The 24,703-nt window shown below is 35.7% G+C and overlaps 1 protein-coding gene across 3 annotated transcripts in view; it reads left to right on the top strand.

Moving 5' to 3' along the window:
• Positions 1 to 24,703, top strand: part of CRIM1 (cysteine rich transmembrane BMP regulator 1) — a 200,880-nt gene that overhangs the window by 155,452 nt on the left and 20,725 nt on the right. For all 3 annotated transcript variants that reach the window (XM_074818290.1, XM_074818289.1, XM_074818288.1), the window contains 3 exons: positions 2,072 to 2,200; positions 14,106 to 14,262; positions 21,611 to 21,732. In XM_074818290.1, coding sequence (XP_074674391.1) covers positions 2,072 to 2,200; positions 14,106 to 14,262; positions 21,611 to 21,732 — 408 coding nt within the window. The remainder of the gene's footprint in view (positions 1 to 2,071; positions 2,201 to 14,105; positions 14,263 to 21,610; positions 21,733 to 24,703) is intronic.

Raw genomic sequence — 24,703 nt, 5'->3', positions numbered from 1 at the left:
ATGAACTTGAAAACAAATACAAAGAGTTTACTGAGATTAAAAGAATTCTAGTTTGGGAATCCATGGTTTCTAAAATACATGGCTCATGATGGTTACTCTTCCATACTACATGTGCAGAACCAGAGCTGTGAAATGAAAAATTCACAGAAATTTATAAAATTTCTCCTTTGACCTCCAACCTGGTAATCTATATTAAACTCTTAGAAAAAAAATCTGGAAAAGTTTTAATTTAAATTAGAAGAGATTTGAGGGGTCTACAGAGACACAGGTGCCATTATACAAATTTCCAGCTTGTATTTGACCACCAACAGCTTTGTTTTATATACATATAAAGTGTATGTAGCTACATTTCCTACAAAAATTACATGAGCAACAGAATTTGAATATTACTTTGAAACTTTCAGCAAAGTGAGGAATCTGAACCTCTGAGATGATTTTGAAGTCGTCTGACTTCACTGTAGTGTCTTTCATGCAGCTTTTCCCTCCAAACTCTGTACTTAGCTGACCTAATTTAAAAAGGATTAAAAATGTTCATCCACTGTATAAACTGTTGTGAAGGCAAGAGTAGGGCTGGGGAGAAGCTATGAATGCTGAAAATTGTGAAAGACAATGAAAGCAGAAGAGCTCATTCTCATAATAGGATAATTTTCACTTGACTGGAAGGCATGGATGCAAAAGCTGCCTGCTGGACGTAGAGCCAGTAGGCACAGAAATTTGTATTTTGGTTAACAGTGTATACTTCTAACAACTTAATCAATGTTAAGTAGTGTTTTGCCCTCAGTCTGAGAGTAAAAACTAGCTGCCTTTAGGGATGGCAAAATCTGCCTTTTGATGTACTCAATTTGAGGAGGAGAGATGGCAAGATGTGGTCACCTCCAGTCCATGAAAATGTGTATACTGTCTAAAACATATTATGACTTACTGCCCTGATGGTTAATATACCCTTTTTTCCATATTTCCACAATTTATCTATACATGTATTGATTTTTTAAAAAAAATTTCGTTTCCTTTAAGTCTTCATTTCTTGAAATGGAGGAACAGGATAAACTCAAACAATTGAAACCATGAAACAAAAGCTCACAGTTCAAGTCATGCGATTTGTGTTTCCTGATTGCTTAGTATAATGTTAATAATGCTCATAACTATAAATTCATTGGTTCTCAAGTACTTGAGTTCTATGAAGAACACAAGATAGACTAGTCTCATAGAGCAAAAAGTCATTCAGGAAAAGATACTTGTTTCATTCCTTCTGTACCTGTTTTCTGGTGGTAGTGTGGAGATTCCTTGTTATTTTCATAAGTCTTTGGATATCATTTTATTCTAAAAACGTTGTATACTAAAACACATTAATATTTCTGGCTACTATATTTAATAAAACAAATTTCATACTCCAACATATTTAAATGGTGTCCAAAGGTAAGTATTGTACTGTTAATAAATACCTAATAATTGGCAATAATATCCTCAACTTCAAAAAGTATAATCTGGTACTGCGAAGTATACTGTAAAAAGTGATGTTTTCAATGAATAGACATGTTAAAAGGTTTCCAGAGATCTTTCACACACAGTGTATCTTTTGGTATTCAGAGTCTCTTCTGCTTTAAGTTTCAGTCGAAGTGAACTTATTCATACAGAGAAAGATTTGATCTGCTGAGTCACGTGGTTGGATTTGCAGCTTGGTATTATCAATCAACTGAGCTTTGGAGGAAGCTCTGTTCGGTTTCTAAAGTAAAAAAAATCTGCACAAAGTTTTGATGAAATAGTTTTGGAGAAAGGTGGGGAAAATAAGTATTTTACATTCAGTTTTAAACTGCATATGCAGTAAAGCTGATTTCATAGTGAACAAAGAAATGTATTTTTTTTCCTGTTTCAATATTTCAAAAATTGTATGCAGCTTTATACTGTTTGTGATGAGTGTATATTATTTCAAAACAAAGTCTGGTTCTTGAATTGTTTCAAAATTAGCAAGAATATTCATTAATCAGAAGCAAAGTTAATTAAAAATTATTCTCTTCTTTATAATTAAAATACTTAAGTAATCTCAAATTTATTTATTTTTTCTTACCGTCAGAACCAACATATATCACAATTGGTCCACCCACCTGTGAGATTTTGGTGAACTGCACTTTGACTGAAAAAGACTGTATCTATAGCTTCAAACTGGACCAAAATGGTTGCCGCATTTGTCAGTGCAAAACTAGTGAGTATGCAGAAATACAGTTGCTTCTACCTTTTATATCAAGCTATATATGTGAAAATGCTAGAATGATGTTTTCTCCATTCATAATGTTGATTATATGTTGTGTTAGTATGTGTGTGCTTTATAGCTGATCATCTTTAAAGGAGAGGCTCCTGATTTCTGACATTGCTTGTTTGCTTGCCTAAAATGTGTTTGGAGGAAAACATAAAATGGCTGACTTAACAGCAAGGTAGAAAAAGTAGTAATTTGGGACTTAATAGAGAAGTCTAATAAGACTTCCACATTTCATTTTCCTCTGTGTGTGTAAAGAGTTTAAGAGCATCTAGGTTTATGCACCTCAAAAACATCTGTTGCTGGACAGCCTATTTTCAGCTTAGCTTTTTTTCCCTCAAAACTTAGGCTTTGAGGATAAATGTTTGAAAATTATATGCCGGGGGGATGTTCGTATATATCCATATATAATTTTATTTCTATAACATATTCTTATATTTTATATATATATATAACAAATACTTTAGTTAGGATTTATGCAAGTTTTAACATCTGTTTCTTCCCTAGGGAAAATCATTGTGCCTTGTGAGAACTTTGTGTGTATCAGCAAAGCAACAAAAATGTCTTTTCTGTATTTCTTAAGAATTCGATGTTTACAGATGAAATATAAAGCATTGCCCAGCAAAGGGCATTTGTGGAGGTCTACTCTTCGCTGCAGGATGCATCACTCTGGCTGCCAGTCCAGCCTAGGAGTGGGTTTAAACTCTCTTTGCAATTTTATTGTAGTTCTGCAGCTTCCTTTTGTAGTCTCTGAGGCTTTCACAACTAAAGTATAACTCCATTCCTCTTCTTTTAATTTCAGTGTACTTGTTATCAGCCACTTTCTAAACCAATATGACTATTTTAGGGGTCCCCAGTAGAAATGATCAAAATAAAACTCTCAATTCATACAAACTAAAGAACTTTAGGATTGGATTGGTGTTTTGCTTAAGGAGCAAGTAAAGGGTTTGTCCGGGCTTTTTTAACTTTTTTTTTCTGGGGAAATGTGCATTTTTTATTTCCGTAAGGTAAAGGACAGGATATCTTAATAACAAGTAAATTAATGGCAAGCAATGTCATTGGGGTAATACAGAAATAATACCTTTGATTACAAGTTGTATTTGTGACAAGGGCGACTTTCCATATTGCATCCAAGCTATCACATACATGCCTTACTTAGTTCTTCCTAGGGAAAAATTAAAAATGTTAAGTTCTGCTTTTAACATTGTAATTTGATTTTTCTTCTTTTTTTATTGTTGTTAAATTGATTGGGGAGTTTGACACAAACAAGAAGATGGACATACTCAGCAAATTTCATCATCTATTCCTGTGCGTGCAGTCCTTCCGTCCAGTTTGGTGCACAGGAGACCCATCACTCCAAAGGATCAGTTCTTTTGTCCTAGATTACCAGATTGCATGCGTACACATACCACATCCCAGGAAGTCTCTGTTCTCGCTTGGAGTGTTTCTGATTAAATAGTGCTTAAGAACCTATTCAAGGGACTTTTTCTCTTGTCAGATCTGCTTGAAATTATTTTCATTTTGCAGTAGCAAACTGTCTGGAACAAGCTTAATAGTATCATTTGTCTGTAATCTTTTTTTTCAGTTAAATAACTTGAATTGTAGATTACTTAAAAATCTCAGTCATTCAGAGAGGGGAAACCTTTATTTTCTAAAGAAGTGAAGAAAAATAACACCTTGGAAGTCTTCATCACTTGGTGGTTATCAGTCAAAATGACAGAAATAGAATTTTTCCATCAAGTAATGTCTCTTGCTTGCAAGGCTCTGGACAAATGATTGTGTGAGCACTGAGAAGAAAAGAGTTTTACGTCAAATATGCTGAAAATGTACTGCACTAGTTCTCTGCATTTTGAGATCCTATGGAGTTCCATGTCCAAACCAGTTTAGTTGCATCTCGGCTCCCTAAGAACCTGATAGTGTGTATTATCTTCAGCTCATGTAGACTTGTGTGGCCTTTTGGGAACATCACTATCTTTTTATACTGCACCCACTTGTCTCTTGCTGGTCTAAGCTGCTCAACTGAGTCAGATTTAAAGTGCCTGAGGAAAGGAGGCCCACATGCCTCCCATTACCATTTGAAGTCATCATATCCTAAATCTACTAATCTCTTTCCAATAAAGTTTCCTTTTTTGCTAATTTCTCTTTAGATATCTCTGCTAAAGATTCATTAAACTTCAATCGATTTCAGCCAAATTAAAAGCAAAATGGCAAAGTGAAAGAACATAGAGTAAAGCTGTACATTGTTCCTCATTATTACCTTCATTTACATTCCTGTAGCCAGAAATCAGTACAACAGGTTTATTTAAAATAATTATCTAAATATGATATCATGAAACTTGTTTGGTGCTTTATTAATTTGGTTTCAAGTTTATCCAGCTTGACTCAAGCCAACTACAGAATGAGAAGGAAGGAAGAAGCAAATGATAGTATTTCTAGAATATGATTTTAATAGAAGTAGTTTACTTTGTCCTTTATCCTTCTTACTGTTTTTGCAGTGAACACAAAAACATGCTGTAACACACAGTGAAAACATACATGCTATAAAGTAAAATAAAATTAAAAAAAAAAAAAAAAAGAGATGGACCACAGTTGTAAGAGAAGGGAGGAAAAAAGCTACCACCGAGGAAAGAGTGAGCACAGAAAGATATGGGGGAAAGTTCCAGTGAGTAGAGATGGAACCACAAATGATGAGGGATGATAATACTGACTGGGAGCGTATAGAATCTAAAGCAGCACTACATGAGGATAAAAGGAAAAAAATATAATCCAGGATATAGGAAGAACCACTACAAAATACCAAGAATAAAACTACAACAGTAGGAAAACATGAAATGCATTACCAAAAAAAAAAAAACCTAAGATAATATAAGATGATCCAAGAACAAGAAAAAAAAAGCGAAAAATTGTTATTTGTAGGGTGCAGCAATTGCTATTGTGTTTGGACCATCTAGGCCTTTACTTTCATAGGGAGAACTGGAGTGGATTAAACTCTTTAGGAGGAGGAGTACATTAGGGGAATGAAACAAGACCAGTAGTCCGCTCTTTGTGAGGCAGGACTCCTCTTGCTCCAAAGAAGACTAAGGGCACATTGAAAATGCCTGCTGGTTGCAGTAGCATAGGATTTAAAATCTGATAGTTGGTGCTGGACACTAAATCATTCTTCATTGAGAGTCTGCAGTGGGGGCCAGTATTTTACCTGACCTTGTCTATTCCCTGTATTATATTCATGAAAAAGAAAAAGCCTTTAAAATCTCTCCTGCAGCTTAGACATTTTACCCCAAATGAACTAAATGTGAAGTACTATTCAGGGTATAATTACAAGCATGTATGGCTTTAGTATTTTTTTTAACCTTTCAAATCGTACTAAAATTGAATGAAATTAGAGCACTGCTGTCAATTTTAAAAATTGTTTGCTTCATTTAGAAGGCTTACCTTTGCAGTTACACGATGCAACTGTTACGCAATTTCATTAATTCCAGACTGCTTATGGAGAGACACAGTTGTAGAAGGCTGCGATGAGTCATTTTCCCTGCACATCACAGTGCATCATCATCCACTTAGTGTCGTGGTCTCTTTTGTCTGTCAAAGCAAACCATGAAATCACCATTCAAAAATTAGAAATCTTGATAGATGTTTGCACAGTTCTCTAGACATTAAAAAAAAGAAAAATCCCTTTCCCCCAAACACATTCTGTGTAGATACAGGAATATTTTTGGAAGAGTATTGATACCTTATCCTTAAATGAGAAGAAAATGTATTCTACCATGGTGTTAAAAAGGAGGTACTATCATTCACTCTATACTACTAGCAGACATCTGCAGCATGGACTTCAGTATTCTGGCGAGTCACACCATCTCCCTTTATAGCTGATGAAGCAGAGTGGAATTCCCTTGTGGAATCTGGGTTTGGCAGTGTTGTGTAGACATTCAAAGGCAGGATTGGAAGGTTTGAGAAAAGTTAGGTAGGTATATCACGGCCTGTCTATAAATAGCAGTGGTTAAGGCTCTGAAAAAGTGTATGGAGTGATGATGGGAAAAAACTTCAGAAAAACTTTGCAGGGATTCCAATGGGAGAATACATCTCAACTCTTCTGTGTGTCAGTCATTCAGTAATTACAGTTTGGAGTGGGTTTTCCTAACCTTTCACTCTCCCTAGCCAAAATTTGAATATTTCATTCCTTTATTCCTGTATATAATGCATACTCAGAGATGTGTTCTGAACACTTTGGAACTCCCTCAGTGTTAATTTTGTCTGTTTGAATAAACATATTTTATGGTTTATTTTGATATCAAACTAAAGTGGGACAAATAATCACGCACACTAATCATGCAAAATGTACACTTCAGCCAACGCAAAATTCCTGGAAGTAGTAAACTTTTCAGAAAAAAAATTCCATGGGAAAAAAAAATTATAAAAACAAAGAGAGTCCAGATAGTCTCCCTTAGTGCAAAGAGAGCACATCTTGGATTTTTGAATCATTTGTAGACCTGGCAGAAAAAGGATGATTTATTATCCTTATGCAGTGATGTGAAAGGGAATATCTATTATCTTAGACCTCAGTTAGCAAAATACAGCCATGCAAAATTGGGAATGAAGCATGTTTCTTAAAAATCTAAGACTTAGATCAGAAAAAACTATGTATTCTAAGTAGCTTAAAAATATTAACTCTAAGTACGCATGTGGAGGATAGGGCAAGTGCTCCCTGAAGAGGGTGAAATTACGATGAACTACTCATGCCAAATAAATATTATCTGTCTTCTCACTAGAATAAAAGTCTTTGGTGGGGAACTCTGAAGATTACAAAAATATATTGGTTTTAGTAATGCTTACAATATATCTAATGCAGTAGAAGCAGATAAGAACTTCACTTGACTTGTGGGGGAAAAAAAAAAAAAGTGCTGCTAGATTTGTGGAAGCTTGATCATTTTCCAACACTTCCACCTTTGAGATATCATTGCTACAAATCCATTTTCATGAAGTCATGTGTTGTATGTGAATCCTCTAGTTGTTTAGAGCAAGTATCCAAGTGGGTAATTTGCCTCAACGGACTCATAAGATTATTTTTTTAAACAGGGTTTTCTAGCATCACAGTGCCCAGTCCCTTCATTTTTATCCAGCTGTTGTGAATCGTGAGTTAATTCTAACAAAAGGAGGGAGGGTTAGTGTGGATCTGTGGAGGCAATATATTCAGAGAATTCCAGTTACTGATAAGTAACCTAGTTTTCTCCTTCATAAATTTGCCTCCCCAGATCCCCACCCCTGAAGATTAACCAGCAGTAGCAATCCACACCGAGAGGACGGCTGAGGAGTGCTTAATTATAAAGGTACTGTGAAACAGTTCTCCTGATATGATCTAGCCTCAGCGTCAAGAAAATAATGATGGTAAAGGTATGTAGCTAGCTTTGTGTAGCCACGCTACAAATTTTCAAAAAATGGACACCAGCCTAAGCCAAGTTGAAATACTGACATGACTGTTGTCACATATCTGTTAACATTCTCTGACAGGTTTTTTTTTTAGTCTGTGAATTAGAGGATTGAAAACTAAAAGTATTTCAATAGGCTATGAATCTCTAGAATGCGTTTTCAAAAGTTTTTAGACTTAAGAGAACTCTCAGTCTTTACAGTACAATTATGTATGTGTCCATACATAAAATAATAAATTGGAGAAAAATAAACATCCCAGTTTAAGAGCTTAGAGGTTTTTATATGCCATATATATGCTAGAAGAGGGAAATTGGGAAGTCCTTTTTTAAATAAGAGCTAGCTGGAATTACAATCAAGCTACTAGAAGTTCAAACAGAAGACCATTTTTAGACCTAAACATGCAGTTCATGGAATTGAATTCTGTTTACTTTTCAGTTTGATTTTTGAGCAATATTTGATAACACTCCAAATATTCATAGGTTCATGTGAGGTGGGATGTGAGCACTCTGAAATCAGGAATAAGTCATGCATCTGGTGGTTTGAATTTAGGCCAAAGAATTGTGATTCCTTTTGAGATACACTGCCTCTGAGATACCATATCTGAGAAGGAGAAATTGCGTTGTAACTGAAATATCTGACTGCTGAGTGAATCCTCATAAACGCAAAGATTCCTAACATTGCATATCCTGGGAAAGAATTTTGTTGTTGTCTTGTTTGCAGCATGGGCTCTGGACTATAGTAGGTGACGTTGGTATATCAACTGCTCTTACATGCTGATTTTTGTACATATCTTTCTTTAGCAGCCAGTGACTAGGTCTTACAGTGATCTGACAACATTTTAAAGCAAGAGTTGATGTTAGTGTTGAGAATAAGATACTTAGTGGAAAAGAGTTTTAGAACACACGCAGTTTGTGTGCAGTGTGCTTTGTAGAGCCTCACTGTATCTTGGTAATCAGCTTTTATTAAGACAGGACTTTCTTCATCAGAGAGTGTTCTCCCAACCCCCATATCCCAAACAGATTCCCCTTAAAAAGTATAATGCTCTTCTGAAAATCCAATACTTGTTTTATTATAGTCTGTGTGTATGAAACTTTGCGAGTATGTGAAGAAATGGGCAGAAATAAACCACTATTTTGAAAGGGAGCTTATGGGCAATGGTGACCAGGCTTAAAAACCTTGGTGCTTATATTTGTTTGTTTTTTAATTATTCACAAATGTTTTTTGGAAGACCAATTCATCTTCAACTGTTCTTTCCCCTTCTACTTGTCTTTTTCCAACAACATCTTATTAAATTGATCTAAATGAATCCAATAATTTGAAATTCCCATATCCAAGTCAGCATATAATGTGTTAAATTGTTTTAAACTACAGAACAAAGTACTTGTTAGAACTACAGTGTTTAGAGGGGTCAAAGTCTATAAGCAATAGCTTTTGCCAGTATAACTGAGGTCTAGTAAAGCCTGTGACTAGAAACGTGGACCTGTTGGTAACTGACTTCGCTGATTTTGCAGTCCTGGTTGCACATGGAAAAGAAACTGCATGGTATTGTCGTGTGAGATGTATTTACCGCTATAAGTATTTGGTGCATGTTTGTCCTCAACTGAATATTCATTCATAGCAGGAGACAATTTTAATAATGTTGTTGGTTGAGGACAGCCTTTCCATGATTATTGTCCTAGCCTTCTGCTGTACTTAATTCAATTGAAATTCTTCTAGAATATTATGTGGTATTTCAGTTAATGTCTGTTCTAACAATAAAAAGCTAAGTATTTGTGGTAAAAATACAGTTATATTAGCCTGAGACATTCAGGAATGCATTCATCTATTTCTAAATTCACGTGAGTATCATTCTGAGTTCAACCAATATCCTGCCCTGAACTCTCAGCTTGTAGTGCAAATTCTTGTTTATTCCCTGTGCATGACACAACCTTATATTTTCAGTATTACGTTTCACCCCACTATTATTATTTTATCCCTAAGCCCTCCTATTTCCTTGTGTAGAAGAATTGTTTTCTGTATTGACATTACCTCATCGACATTTCATGTTTCATAAGAAAAATGAACATATTTCTACTACTCATGGAGAAGAACTCTGCTCTCCAGCCAGATATCTCCCTAAGCAGCACAATGAGAGATGTCTTCCCTTTTACTGGTTCCTATTCACCATTTTGTTTCTGTTTTAGTCTTCTACCTCCTATCTAACCATTAGTTTAGTTCCTTAGGTGATGTCATTATAACTAATCAGTTAGAGAAATAAACACGGCCTATGCTATGTGATCAGAAGCTTGATCCCATTCTGTCAGTGTTGCAGTGACGTGCAGGTGCGTAATGCAGTTCTCTCAAACTCTGAAAGTTAGTTTTCCCTTCTGCATTAGCTTTTAAAATGTTTCCTATCCTCTCCTTTCAGACTGTCTGATTACCCCTGATAACTGCTTCAAAAGCATATTAGCCCAGTTAGGGCTGGATCTCTTCTCTGCAAATACATTCCATGATTTGGGATTCAGATTCCTGTTCCTGATGAAATTTATCTTAGTGGAGGTGGAAAAAGCCTTCAAAGAAGTAACCTCCTAAGATATTGCCATAATAAATTTCCTCAGTTCATTGCAGATGACTTTCATGGACTAGTTCTCTTTATTAGTATTTGTTACTTGAAATGCAAAACGTTAGCAGAAAATATATTTTTATTTATCCTTTCATAATGAACTTGTGGTTATTTTATTAATGAATTTAAAGCTATAGCTAAGGCTGTAGAAATACTGTCAGGATGACAATTGCATACACTGAATTTGATTCATATTTAAATGTTTAGACTTGCAATCTTTTTCTCTTTTTTTTCTTTCTTTCTCTGAGAGCTATACTCTGCTTTTAAAATTGATGGTTCACTCTGTTTTCTGAAAAAAATTGCGGTTTGAAACAGTGGACTAGGGTTTTCAACAGGTCTGTGCAGCAGATATAGCCTGTATATGTGTACCAGATGGTACTTCAGTTTGAGACTGCCTTTAATTGTCACAATTTTAATAATGGTTCAGTAGCAGAAATTTAGATGATTAGATGTGAAGTCAGAAAGTAGACCAGAATTCACTTTCTGATTTTCATGACACTAAACTTCTTCATAGAAAATTTTCAAAAACTATTTAAGATCTATTTCCACAGCTTCTAATGACATACTATCAGAAATTTAAGTATGATAACATGTTAATTTTAGTAACATCCATCTTCTCAGAAGGCATGATTTTTAACATCTTATTAGAAAGACTGTCAGCAGAAGTCTGCAGAGATTATTCCAATTTCCTCATATAGCGTTGGCATAACACTAGTAAGTTCAGATGTGAACAGTGGTCTGTATTGACTTCAGCAAACTTTCCCTGTACCACTGACATAGCCCGGATTTCGATGATATTTTGTATGCTCTTCAGTGTCCATTCCTGAGAGGCAGTGGTGGTTAGTCTGTCATCCATCCCAAGGCTCTGAAGAGCTTTTCTTTCCTGGCAACTTACAAAGTGAAAATTCTTCTGAGGGTAACTTGCTATATAAAGGATTAAGCAAGGAAGATACTGCCTTGAGACTGGATCTTCTGGTTAGTATGTCAGCTGATAAACTGAGTTTTAAGTATATTTAACATCCTAAGCTACTTGGGATGAGACACTCTCTTCCTGCTTGTTTAGCACTGTCCTAGGCACCTTGACCCTTTTAATAAGGTATATTAACTTTACACATAAACTTGTTTTGCATTTTCAAAAAGCAGTTTCACTGACCAAATCAAAGCAGAAGACTGAAAATAGACATATTTGACTGTGGGATTCTGAGGAGTCATTATTTTGCCATCTTCCATAACTTTATAGTCAAACCTTGGTGTTGCACTTTGATAGCTCTCCTTAACACATAATCAGGAGACAAATAAGCTAAAGAAAAATGCCAACTAAAAAATGTTCTTGCTGTTTCTATTTTTTTAGATTTTTTTTTTATTTGCAGCTCTTCCTTTCACTTTTTAAAGATTCCTATTAATTTCGCCCATGCCTTTACATTTATACCTTCCTGTTCCTTGACTTGTCTTCTGTGAGCCTGATGTTTATGGACAGCCACCTAAACACTTCATCTCTGTGACAAGAGTATGCTTCAGAAAATGCATGGTTTTTATTGATCCAACCTGTGCAATTCTGGGATTATTCACTGATCGGTTCTGATTATCTGCAGGAGATAGCATAATTTACATCATATCAAAGGTCATAACTGAACTTAGTTCTTTTTGGAGATACTCCAGTGTAGGTGTACTTTTCCACACATTTATAAAGTTCAAGTCTAACTTTAAAAATTATTACTACCTTATAAAGTCATGCATAATGAAAAGTTTAGTTAATTTTATTGTTACTATATGCTGTCAGGGAATAATTGTGTAAAGCATCCTAGTGTAAAAACTCATAAATTAAAGACATTCTCTTTATTTTAACTTGCTTCAAGGAAGGTCTTTTTGTGTTACATGTACATCACTCTTTACCAGAGAAGAGGATCAGAGTTTCCTCTGCATTATAATGTTTTTAAGTCAGCATTAGTGGCTATGTATTAAAAAGATCTAGTATTCTTGATAGATCATCCTGAACTCTATCCTTCAAAAATGTGCAAGACTTCATGACTATCTTTGTATATGTGTTTCTCTCTGAATAAAGCAAGAACCTGTGATAAGGGTTGCCATTACTGTGCAAAGGTTAGATCTGTCTGAGACTAAATGCTTAAATCTTGCAGCATTGGTACTCTTCTGACAAAGACAACCTCTAGAGGTTGTGAAAGGATCTGGCATTTCTTTTTCTGTATTCCAAATGACAAAAAACTTTCACCCTTTTGGCTTCAGGCACCAAATTTGCTTAAAAGTGGAGAGGTGGGAGCCATGATCCTAATGATCTTCATCTTACTTAAACTGAGAGCTGTTGTTTGGGATAATAAGGCTCTTATATTGCATTGCACTTGTATGCCCAAATTCCACCACAGAAGTAAGCAGTGAATTTGTCAGTTTTCTCCAAGGATTCAGTCTCACTCTGAGGTGCTAAGAAATATACCTTCTTTACCAAATGAGCATTAAGCTGGAAGAATAGATAAGGAAACACTTAACTTAGCTGTATCTGGTTAAATCTATATTTTGCAGTTTTACATGCAGCATTACAAAAACAGAAGAGAAAGCATTTAAGTAAAGCAAAGATTCCTTCTGTAGTCTACCTTCAGTATATTACCATGTTACAGACATGAAGATTATCTTTAAATTTCAGACCCACAGAAGTAGTGTAAGGAACAGAATAAGTCAACGTTCTGATCTCCTCTTTGGAAAAACCCTGTCCCTAAATGTTCATACCCCTAAAGGAAGGTGATCTTCAGAGCTCAGATGAGGAGCACATCTGGAGGAGCGCTCTTCAGCCACCCTCTGTATAACCAGCACTTTGTAGTGGTGTGGATGTTTCAACTGGAGATCAGCCATCCTTTAAATATCACTCTGAAATTCAGCCCTTCCGATATCATCCATCATATTCTTCTGTTGAAGAATCTCGATTATATTTCCTTCTTTTTCTGTTCTGATCTCACTGCCTATTGTAATAATGGTCTTTTTTTTTTTCACTGTGTTTTGCATCTGTAGCATAACAAAAATCATAATGTTCAGTTTTCTCTCACCTCTACAACCAATAAATGAACTTTGCATCCCAGAGTATGGTAAGAGTGGTCTTTCCAGCACATCTTCTTTCAAGAACAAAAAGAAAGTGATCATTCTCAAAATAGTAAATTCCAATGAGAGTGAATGTAATGACCATTAGTTACCTCTGTACTGGAGAAACTGAGATGCCAGCAATCCAGCATCTCCCTTACACCACAAGAGGCTGATAAAACATGGTAGTGGACTTCAAGAGACAGGTCTTTTAGTCTAGCATCTCTAAGCTTATATTTTTAAAAAGTGGATCTTAATCACCAAATAGCTGACAACTTTTATTCTTTATGCTGTTTGCTGTTAATATATCCCAGCCTTTCAGTTCTGTTTAAAATAAATGGAGGAGAAGTAAAGATGCTCTATATTGAACAGAAATCTATTGAACCCATATGATGTGTTCAAAGTATGTGTTATTTTAAATGTTTTATTAAAGGCCAACAGTGTCGTGGATGTTGGACTCCTTTGGCTGTGCATCTGTTCATAAAATCATGTAACATTAGGGTACCAGGTACTACTCCCCAAGTTCTTGACTGGAACTGAAGACATCCTGTAGTGTCTGTTCATATGGTTTTGGTCATTACTGGAGACTTCTGTTGCATATTTTAAAATTAGGACAGTCCAAAGGTAAGGCTTACCAGTATTTAAAAAGTTATGAAGTAAAAGGGAACAGAAGATTGTCTGCTAAAGATGCGTTTGTCTGGTATAAACAATTTTCACGTAATAACCTGTATGTGTTCTTCACAGGGGAGGAGCTGTGCACTGGCCTCATTTCGGGCTGTTCCTTGGACTGTTCCTTCGGCTTCCAGACTGACATCCACAACTGTGAGATCTGTCAGTGCCGACCACGGCCTAAGAAGTGCAAACCCATTGTATGTGACAAGTACTGTCCCTTTGGATACTTGTACGTATTCTCATTCTAATAGCATATTTAATATAATCCCTGTACATATAGAAAATGTGCAAAATCCAGGCATATACACTTATGTGTACTTTGTGGCAAACCAGGGGAAATGTAAGAAAACAGAAATGTCATTACTTGATGTGAGATTGAAGTATTCTTCAAAATGGATTTTGATCAGTAGATTAAGAAATAGTAACTAAAATATACAGCGTCAGATTACAAAAGCAAAGCAGTGCTTAAATGTTTTTGAAGAATATTTGATGAACAAGATAAAAAAGCTATTTACAAATAATGTCTCTTGCATGTAGCTTTTTTGAAATTCTGTTTGCATGTTCTGCTGTGATACCCTTTCATTTTATAGTCCATTTATTTTATTCAAGTGATTTCTAATGTTTCAAGGTTTTTTTAATGTTGATATGACAGCAGACTAGTTTTAGTGAGAGATTTCTGATAGTCACTTTACAGGATTCATGAAGAACAGCACCATCTCTTATCTAAGTTTTTGTAAATGTGTGTTCAAAACCTGTATTGTTGCTGGAGTTCTTTCTCTGTAAAAGGAAATATTTGCGGTATTTATTCATTTGTCAAACAAATGAATAGACAAAAGCTGGGCGGATCTTTTGTCACATAGAAATTTCTTAGTTATCAGTCTGGTGGCTTCTGTATATGTTTTACCAGTACATTTTATTTACAGAATTAGGCTTGCCTCTGGTTAAATAGTGGAAGTTTTTGCAGGAAACAGCACTCATGAGTGGTAGGATTGAAAGAGGACAAAATCAGGGAAAGACAACAAAGATTAAATAAAACTTCACTTCTGTCCCCAAAATTCAAATTTTAGTAGATGAGAGAGGAAAAGTAAGAATTTTAAATTAAAAGGTTAATAAAATTATCCTCAGACATGTTGACTTTAAGAGGGGCTGAGAGTTATTTTCAGTTTTGTAAGTGAGAGAAAGTAGAGCAGGAGGGAAGTTACAGAAAAGGGATGCAGTTTTGTTGTCCCCAGAAGTTTTGCCCAGTGGATTCAAAGGCAATGATGGCTGAAGATCGGTAGCGGAATGAAAAAAATATGAAAGATTGAGCAGAAAAAATGACTGGTTATATGTCTCAGTTTTTTAGATAGGATAAAGCTGCTTACATTAGCTATCAAAGGACTGAAGTCAAGTAAAAGAAGTACAAAGCATGCAGAATTCTTTAGAAAGCATCTGGGGAGAGTGAAGTTTGAGCCATGCCATTGATCAGGCTCAAAATCCAAGGTAACGTCTCTTAAAGGTGGTAGCCAAAGAGCCAAATAGTATCAGGGTGTCTGAAGCTGTTAGAACTCCACAGTGGAAACAGCAGGAAGGGTGGCTGGGATGAGAAAACAGCAATAAAGGAATACAACTTACAGAATCACAAAATTGTCTAGGTTGGAAAAGACCTTGAAGATCATCTAGTGCAACCATTAACCCAACATTAACAGTTCCCAACTACACCATGTCCCTCAGCGCTATGTCAACCCAACTGTTAAACACCTCCAGGGATGGGGACTCCACCACCTCCCTGGGCAGCCCATTCCAACGCCTAACAACCCGTTCTGTAAAAAAATGCTTCCTAATATCCAGTCTAAACCTTCCCTGGTGCAACTTGAGGCCATTCCCTCTTGTCCTATCCCTTGTTACTTCGTTAAAGAGGCTCATCCCCAGCTCTCTGCAACCTCCTTTCAGGTAGTTGTAGAGGGCGATGAGGTCTCCCCTCAGCCTCCTCTTCTCCAGACTAAACAACCCCAGTTCCCTCAGCCGCTCCTCATACAACATGTGCTCCAGACCCTTCACCAGCTTCGTTGCCCTTCTCTGGACACGCTCGAGTAATTCAATGTCCTTTTTGTAGTGAGGGGCCCAAAACTGGACACAGTCATCGAGGTGCGGCCTCACCAGTGCCAAGTACACTGTATTCAAGCATTTACTGGAAATTGTCATATAGTCCTCATATGGTGTAACCATTTCTCAAGGAACACTGAAATAATTTGTCCTAACTTAAATTTGATTTTGAACTTTGACAGAGAAGAGAGAAAAATTCTGAATAATAGCTGTCAGAATATATTTAATTGCTATTTGCAACAAAGATGGAAGCCATCTTTTTTGTCCACGATACATAATGCATCTTCAGTAGCAAGTACGAGATGTGACTTCAGCAGTGTCCAGATTGTGTATCTGAACATTTCTTTTTATTTCTGTTCTATATTTTGTTTTCAGAACTAATTTCCGTTAACAATGCTCAGTTACTGGTTATTTTTTCAAATTAGTTTATAAACTCAGTGAATTGTAGCTCTTAATTTATTGTCTGTATCAGGGTCAATAACGTAAAGCTAGCAGGATAGAATCTGAGAAGACGTTTTTAACCACATGCTCAAGGAGTGTGTTCATGCATGTGCTTGTATAACAGCAGAGACAGTTGGTATGAACTACAGAATTTTTTAATGCTTACTCCATGTGATTGATTTTGTACAGCTTGGAACAGAGAAAGCTTTTTTAATTTTAGTATTACAAGTGCGTAAGTTATTATTTTCAAGGCCATTTCTTTAGCCTATTCAAAAGTTCTAATATGAGAAAACCACCGAATAAGGTCTATTTAATGTCTTTTGTCATTGGCATTTTGGACTTATACAGAAATAGCTTGAATATATTAATGAACCAAGGTCTAAGTGTTTATTTGCATTCCAGCTCACTCTAGTCTTTGATTATTCTGTGGTATCTGAAGCAGTCAGGTTTGTTTCTCCTTTGGTTTCTTTCAGTTTACTACTACTGGTTTTCTTCACTTGCAGTCCCAATGTAGATGTCAGACTGAAATGTTAAAAATGTTTTTCTACTGCTGATAAGGATTGTTCTGAACTATGCTTACCAAAGTCATTTACTGTTAATCTGTTTTGTTTGTGTAAATGTGTTTACTGTTACATTCTTTTAGTTTATTGGACAGTACCTTTCCCAGCAACATGGATTTAGGACGAAATAGTCCCTTTCACATAATGAGCAGGTTTGTCTGGTTTGGTTATATTGAACTGTAATTTTTGTTTAAAGTAGACGGTATTTTTACAACTTTAAATGGAGCATACTAGAGTCCTTAATAACCTATGGTGAACTGAATAATTTTTTTTACCTAAAAAATTCAGAATCTTTGGGAAAAAGCAAATATTCTTTTAAGATAAGACAGTAAATTTCTATTCCTGGGCCTGTTCTCCCAGTGTGTGTGACTGGCAGTAATGTTCTTGGTTTAAGTCTACCTCATTAGTGACCAGACCATGTATAACTGCTAAAAAGAATAGTATTTTCTTTGGTCCTGTTTTCTTCCTTAGTTTTCAGTAAAGATACACCCCTTACTTCTGCTTACATATATTTTTACTCTGCCACTTCTGATTTTTATTTTCTTTTCTTAAGCAAAGGTTTCTCTCTACTGTTGTCTTCTATGTTACTTTTTAGTATTGTTAGTTTTGCAGTGAAGTTGGCTGTTCCATGTGAACTGTATTAATTAATGAATTAATGAACTTTGATTAATTCAGAAACTTGTTACTTAGTTTGAGAGGTCTGAATTTCATGGTCTCTCTCATGAACTGTGACTTAACTGGTTTTCTAAAGAAAGTTTTAAATGAAGATGAGGAAGATCCTTCTGTATAATGGGAAGATGACCCTCAGATTGCAGTGAATTTGACCTGTGATTTTAAGGGTTATACTCTGACACACCAGTATAAATTATCAAGAATACCTTTTTGAACAACAAAAAAAAATCTGAAATAATGCTATTGGCCTTCTCTTGTTGAACTTTAGGTGAGATGTGCCTGCATTATTTTGAAAGACCTTAAAGGAGAAGTTTCTAAAATGCAAAAGATAAGAACCCAAGAATGGAGCCTAATATACTTTGCACCTTAATAAACTGATTTTCTGTGTTTGAGTGCAATCCTCTTGACCTATAGAGTCCCTTAGTTTGTGTGATCTACGGGTATCATCCTGCTGATATCTGTGCCTAAGCAGTTAAGGTAATAAAGGTTAATAAATTTGTGGGATGTGTCAATAGTAATCTAGCTGACTGTATGGGGAAATCTAAAGGTGTCCATGCCATCTTCTTCATGTGGGCATAACTGAAGCTTGCGTTAATGCTGTCTATCTACCCAGAAACGATTCAGTCTTCTGAATGAATATCAAAGAGGACTGAAGAGAAAAAAGATAGATAAGCCTAGCTTTATATAAAGAAATCAATCAAGTCATTCATTTTTCTGGAATGCTTTCCTGTAATAAAGAACTGATGTCTCAGTTTCTGAGAAGGATAGGAAAAGGCCTGTGAGTATTGTACATGAGCTGCAAGAGAACTTTAAATAGAGAGCTGCTTACTCCTAGGTGCAGGTATTTTTCAGTGTCGATCATGTGTCAAGGATAATCTTACAAGACACAAATTTCAGGCACCTATCTGGGTGAATTTCTAAACTCGTGAAGAAAGCAGCTAATTAAGAAATCGTGTGATACTGTCACATAAGAGTAGGAAAAATTTAGAAAAATATATTTAAAAATTAAAAAATTTATTTCGTAGATTTATTAGGCTTACTTTGTACACCTGAGGAATACTAAAATTACAAAGTAATACACTTCAAAATGGAAACTCAGGTATTCAGAAACGGAAAGTATCTGGGATTTAGTGAAAAGGAAGAAAAGCATAAATATTGAACCTTGCAATTTGCAACTATTCATTTGAAGTCCTAAACATGATAAAATGACACCTTGATCAGACATTGACTCAAAGAGTATCAGATGTGGACCATTTAATGACTTTCCTAGGCACTCCCCAGTCCAAGGGATACTGTCTGCCCCATCATACCATATCTGATCAGAGGAGTTGTGGGAGGTCAGTGAGAAAATCACACAGGTCAGGACTGCTCCACAGACTAGCACTGAACCATCTTCAAACAGAAAGCATTATAAAAAAGATAATGTTCAGCCTCTTGCAGAATCACACTGTTTGTTGTAAAGAGTAGTAATTTTTAGCCTGCATCTATGACTCATTTAATATATTGACCTACAGAGGAAAATTACAGGTTTCTGTATGTGTTTTCTGTACTTAGAAAACACACCCTTTCTCTTTAACTAAATGTGCATAAAACAGTTTTATTAGAAAATCTGTGAACTATATAGCAAAAGCATTTTATAAATTACAGCAAATATTAATGGGCATAGTATGGTAGTAAGGGAGTAAGATGAAGATGTTTTTAAAACAAGTTGATTTCAAGCTGATGCTAGTGTTTTAGGAAGCCTGTCCTAAGGTCTCCAAAGGGGATAATCTTTCCCTTGCATTTTTGTACACCTGAAAAAACTTGAGCTTTAAAACTTTTTAAGCTAATTGGAAAATAATCTTCAATATAAATTCTGGTTTTAAATGTAGAATGTAATTTAATTATGCACAATGTTTGGCTGGTATTTTTAAATAACGAGTGTTTAATAAGTCTTAAGATGATTGTAATTTTTTGCAAAAAAACAAAAACGTTGAAATGAGCACTCTAATCTTGTCACTGTCTACAAAATATATGAATAATTGCACTGAATGAAATTAATAACATTTAAAGATAACCATGTATGTAACAGTTTGTAGTATAAAAGTCTAAATTTGTAGTAAAGACTACTTTAAGATCATTTCACTTCATGTCTTGCTTTGTTGCTAAAATTATTTAGATTTGCAGTTGTATAGTACATTTGTTCAGTTCTTCACTGCTACTGTACCAATTTCTTTTCTAAAATAGCAAGCCTTATGTTACTTCCAAGCCTGTTATGACTATCAAAAGCATGGGATGTAATGGAGGACAAATCTCTACTTTAATTAAAAACTTTTGTCACAAATAGGAGACTAAAGAAGCAAGTATTAGAAGAAAAGTATATTGAAAAGTGAAAAGTTAAGGAGTAATCATCATATTTGTGATTTTTTTTGCTTGTTTGTTTGTTTAAAGATTGTCAAAGGTTAGTATTTGGAAAATCTTGAGCTTGTGCATCCTTAAAGAAACCAAAACCTTTTCACAATTGTCTGAAAAAAACTGCTGAATAGAGTTCACTATTTGAAAGCTCTACATGTTAATGGAAAGAAGCATTTCTTTTAATTTTAAAAGGGCTGTGGTTATGGAGATTAAGGAGGAAAAAATGGATAGGACAGAGAGTCTTCCATTCTCCATCCTACTGTGTCACGATTTGTTTTCCTCAGCCTTTTAACTAAAAATTAAATAAAGTTTTCTAGAGCTTGAAGTCAGGCTTTCTAGAGATTTACATAATTTACTTCTTCTCTATCAATGTAGATGTGCTTCTTTAACTTCCCATGTCTTGTCTTTGTTTTGGGAGGAATTGGTGTGCATTTAATGGTGCAGTGTTAAATGAGGGATCTTTCAGTTTCCCAATAAATGTTTTTTCCCAATTTTAGTGAGTTACCTCATTAGACCGATATGAAATGAGCAGACTCATGAAAATAATTTTTTGGGTTTTGTCCCCTCTTTGTCTTGAACTTCATTACAATTTTTTTTTTTCCCTGTACCTTTGGAAGGCACAGAAGATTATCTGTATGTGATGGGAAATAGTACACTTGTGCCTAAAGTTTGAATGGTATTATCTCTCTTTCTGAAAAAAGACAAGCAAATATTCAGATTAGGATTCTCAGAAGCAGTATGTTTATGGTGCTGTGAAAAGATGCTCTCAGGTGGTGCTCTAGACTCCTGCCTAGCTTCCCCTGGAAGCTTTGGAAGCATTTGTATTCTTGATTCTCTGTACTCTGCTGAAAAGTGCTCTGGGTTTCTCTGTTTCAAAATACGTTACTGTGTGTCTGCTATTTTTTATATTGGATTATTGGCGTTCCACATGCTAGTTTTCAGGTAAGCTTTGTGTCTGCTTATTTAACGGGTTTGGAAATCTCTCTGTAGTTTTAATATGCAAGAGAGGAAATCTGCTGTATTTTACCTGTTGTTGGAGGAAAGCAGTTAACGGTGTTATAAAAATATAGTAATTATAACAGATTCCTGCCTAATCCTCTAACTTCTTCACAGTTTTAGAAGTTATTCTTTCTATTTTTCACTTGAAAAAAGAACTGATCATCAATAGTAGTCACAAGCACATAAGTCTGTATTACCTGCTATGGCTTGAAAGTACCAAATGCAGAGAGTTACCTGGAGGGACCACATGCCAAGGATGGAGACCTGTACACCACATAGACCCGCTGAACCTAAGGGAGACAGTTAACGATCATTTTCTTTAATTGATCAGTCACTTCTTTAGGCAATGCTTTTGCTTTAAAGGTCACGACATGTAGATATTTAAAGTGACCAGCTGACCTTTTACAAATTATTTTGGTTATCTAGGAAGAACAAGCATGGATGTGAAATCTGTCGGTGTAAGAAATGCCCGGAACTGCCTTGTGGTAAAATCTGTCCGATGGGCTTCCAGCAGAACAATCATGGCTGTGTTATCTGCAAGTGCAGAGGTATGTGCAAGTGCATTATCACCTCTAATTACAACATGTTTTCAAAGTAGTTGGAAGCTAGAGCAAAAGAAGAGGGAAGAAGCACAGCGCAGGAACAGCACAGAAGCTGTAAGAATTTAAATACTGTAACTGGTGGGGGAGTCAGTTCAACTTTGCTCAAAGGAGTGTTTTGTTTTGCAGGTGTTTGTTATTATCTGTGTTCATCTTGGCTTCAACAGAAAGCTTCAGCTCCACTTTCATCTCCCATTACAAAGTCCCAAAAGTCAGTTCAATATCATTAATAAAAATTAGATCAGGCTCTTAACTACTAGAAATAAGCTAGTTCAGGAGGGTTTTTTTCAGTAGCAGTGTTTATCTTAGCTTCTTCACCATCATCTTTTCTGTACAAAGTCAAGTTTTGAATTTGATAGATGCCCTGTACACCACCTAAAATTAGAGTGCTGTTTCTTGGACACGTCAGGTAGTCTTGAGGAACAATGAGTAGAGAGAGTTCTTACCCAGGAGGAAGGACTGGGTATTCTTAAGCTAAGATTTCACACATGCCATATCCCAAACTTGTAACACCAAGTTTGAGGTGGTGGTTGAGGTAAGATGTTCATTAGTTGTCTGCTTTAGTTTTGTGCTGCTTTTAACATGTCTCTTTTTTAAGATATTTTCAGTTAGTGTTTTGTATTAGTCTGGGTATCAGACTTCCTTCGTTGCTTATCTCCATGTGTTGCATTTAATAACTTCTTCTTTGTGCTCAGGCTCTCTCTGACTGCTCTTTCATGCTTATTTTCTTTCATTCTTACTTGTGTGTTTTGATTTCTAGCTATAGACAAGTAAGTTTGAGTATTTGAGTATGCACATTGCATTATGTAATGACTCCATTCTTACATTTTTAGCAGCTATTTCCTTTTCATTTAAAAAAAATTATAAAATATAGTAAGAGTAAGACAAGCTATGCCAACATGGGACTGGAAAAAAGAGAGTTTCTGAAGTCACTCTCCTGCAGTTGAAGGCAAACATGGAATCATATAAATCAGAAGGATCTGGCATTATATTTTCTACATATGACATCATACACTGCAGACAATTATAATAACTTTAAGACTTCTAGCAAAAAAAATTTGAAATGTTATAAATGTACCTTGCAGATATGAGAAGTAGAGAGGTTTCACTGACATAAGCTGCAATATGACTCTTTACTGCACAAAAAAATTTTTCAAATTAAATAAAAAAGGGTGACTGCTGAAAGGAGTCCAGTCAAGAAGATTCTCGTCACTTATGTTGTCATTTGTCTCCATGTTCTCAGTTAACAGAATTCTCAATTGGTTACTAATTGTGTATGCACACTTCTAAGCCCTTTCCTTAACAAGGATGGATTTTAAAACATGCACAAATATTTAGCAAAAATAACTTGATCCCTCTTTAAGTAGTCTTTATTGTTACCGTGATCATAAAGATGCGAAGCCATAAGCATATTGCTTCAACATAACTTCATTAGCAACTTGTCCAAGAATAATTAGAGCAATCACCAGTATGTTCTGGGGGAGCTGTGAGTCCTTGTTAAAATTTTGACCCAAAAATCCCTAAGAGGAAGGGATGGGTAAATCCCCGGCCTGTGAATTAGCTCCACTTTCTAAATTGCTTCTGCCAGAAATAGCTTATGCTAGGATTAGTAGAAATAGAACTATAACAGTACAGGGCTGGGGTAGTCCTCTGGAAAACTGCGAGTCCGTTCCTCTGCTCTTGCATAAAATAGAGTGTATCTGGATAATCCTTGACAGATGTTTGTCTAAGATTTAATTGATTAAGAATCACCACTCTCAAAAAGAAGGGAAAAAAAAAAAAACTTAAAACCAAACCCTCTCTAAAATAATGTTTTCCTGTAGTTACCAATATGTGACATTTTAAAATAAATTTTGTAATATTTCTGTCTCTCTTTCTACAAATTGAACCAGTGACTTCTTGTCCTAAGCTCACTAGACATGGAACAGCTAAGCACCATCCCCTTTAGAATTCTTGCAATATTTAAGAGGTTGCTACTGGAGCCCCCTAAACAGTTTTTGGGTTTGTTTGGTTTGGGTTTTTTTTCCCAACTCAAATAAACCCAGTTATTTTGGTCTCACATCACAGTTCAAAAAATGGATATTGTACTTTAGCAGTAGCAAAAACTCCTAACTAGTAGAGATAGTAGTACTGCATTTAAATTTACAGTGCTCCTGTACTTTTAACTTAGATTGAAATTGCCTTCTCTGCAGTGGTGTCACATTACTGACATGTTTTCACTTGTGAGCTACTATAATCCCAGATATTTTCAACCATACCTCCAGTTACCCAGTTATTCCCATTTTGTATTTGGGTATTTGGTTTCTTCAAGTATGAAAAACTGAATATGAGCTGGCAATGTCTGCTCATAGCCCAGAAAGCCAACCATATCCTGGGCTGCATCAAGAGAAGTGTGAGCAGCAGGTCAAGGGCGGTCATTCTCCCCCTCTACTCTGCTCTCATGAGACCCCACCTTGAGTCCTGTGTCCAGCTCTGGGGCCCCCAGTATAAGAAGGACATGGACCTGCTTGAGCGGGTCCAGAGGAGGCCACAAAGATGATCAAGGGTTTGGAGCATCTTCCTTATGAGGACAGGCTGAGAGAGCTGGGGTTGTTCAGCCCAGAGAAGAGAAGGCTCGGGGAGACCTTATAGCAGCCTTCCAGTACTTAAAGGGGGGCTATAGGGAAGATGGGGAGGGACTCACCATAGTTTGTGCAGTTAATTTTGAATAGTTGCCTATAGGCTTTGTTGGTTTCTCCAAATTTTGGAGTATACTTTATAATATTTCAGGAAAAAAAGCTTGATTTACATCAGATACTTTGTTTATTAAGGAAGGAGAAGGGTATTGCCATCTAAGACTTTTATGTATCGATAACCATTTTAATATAGGATAGTATTCCAGTGATATTAATTCAAATAGGAATTAATATATAATCTGATA

The sequence above is a fragment of the Strix aluco genome, chromosome 3 (genome assembly GCF_031877795.1).
Source record: "Strix aluco isolate bStrAlu1 chromosome 3, bStrAlu1.hap1, whole genome shotgun sequence".
Lineage (NCBI taxonomy): Eukaryota > Metazoa > Chordata > Aves > Strigiformes > Strigidae > Strix > Strix aluco.
This window is presented reverse-complemented; position numbering and strand designations above follow the sequence as displayed.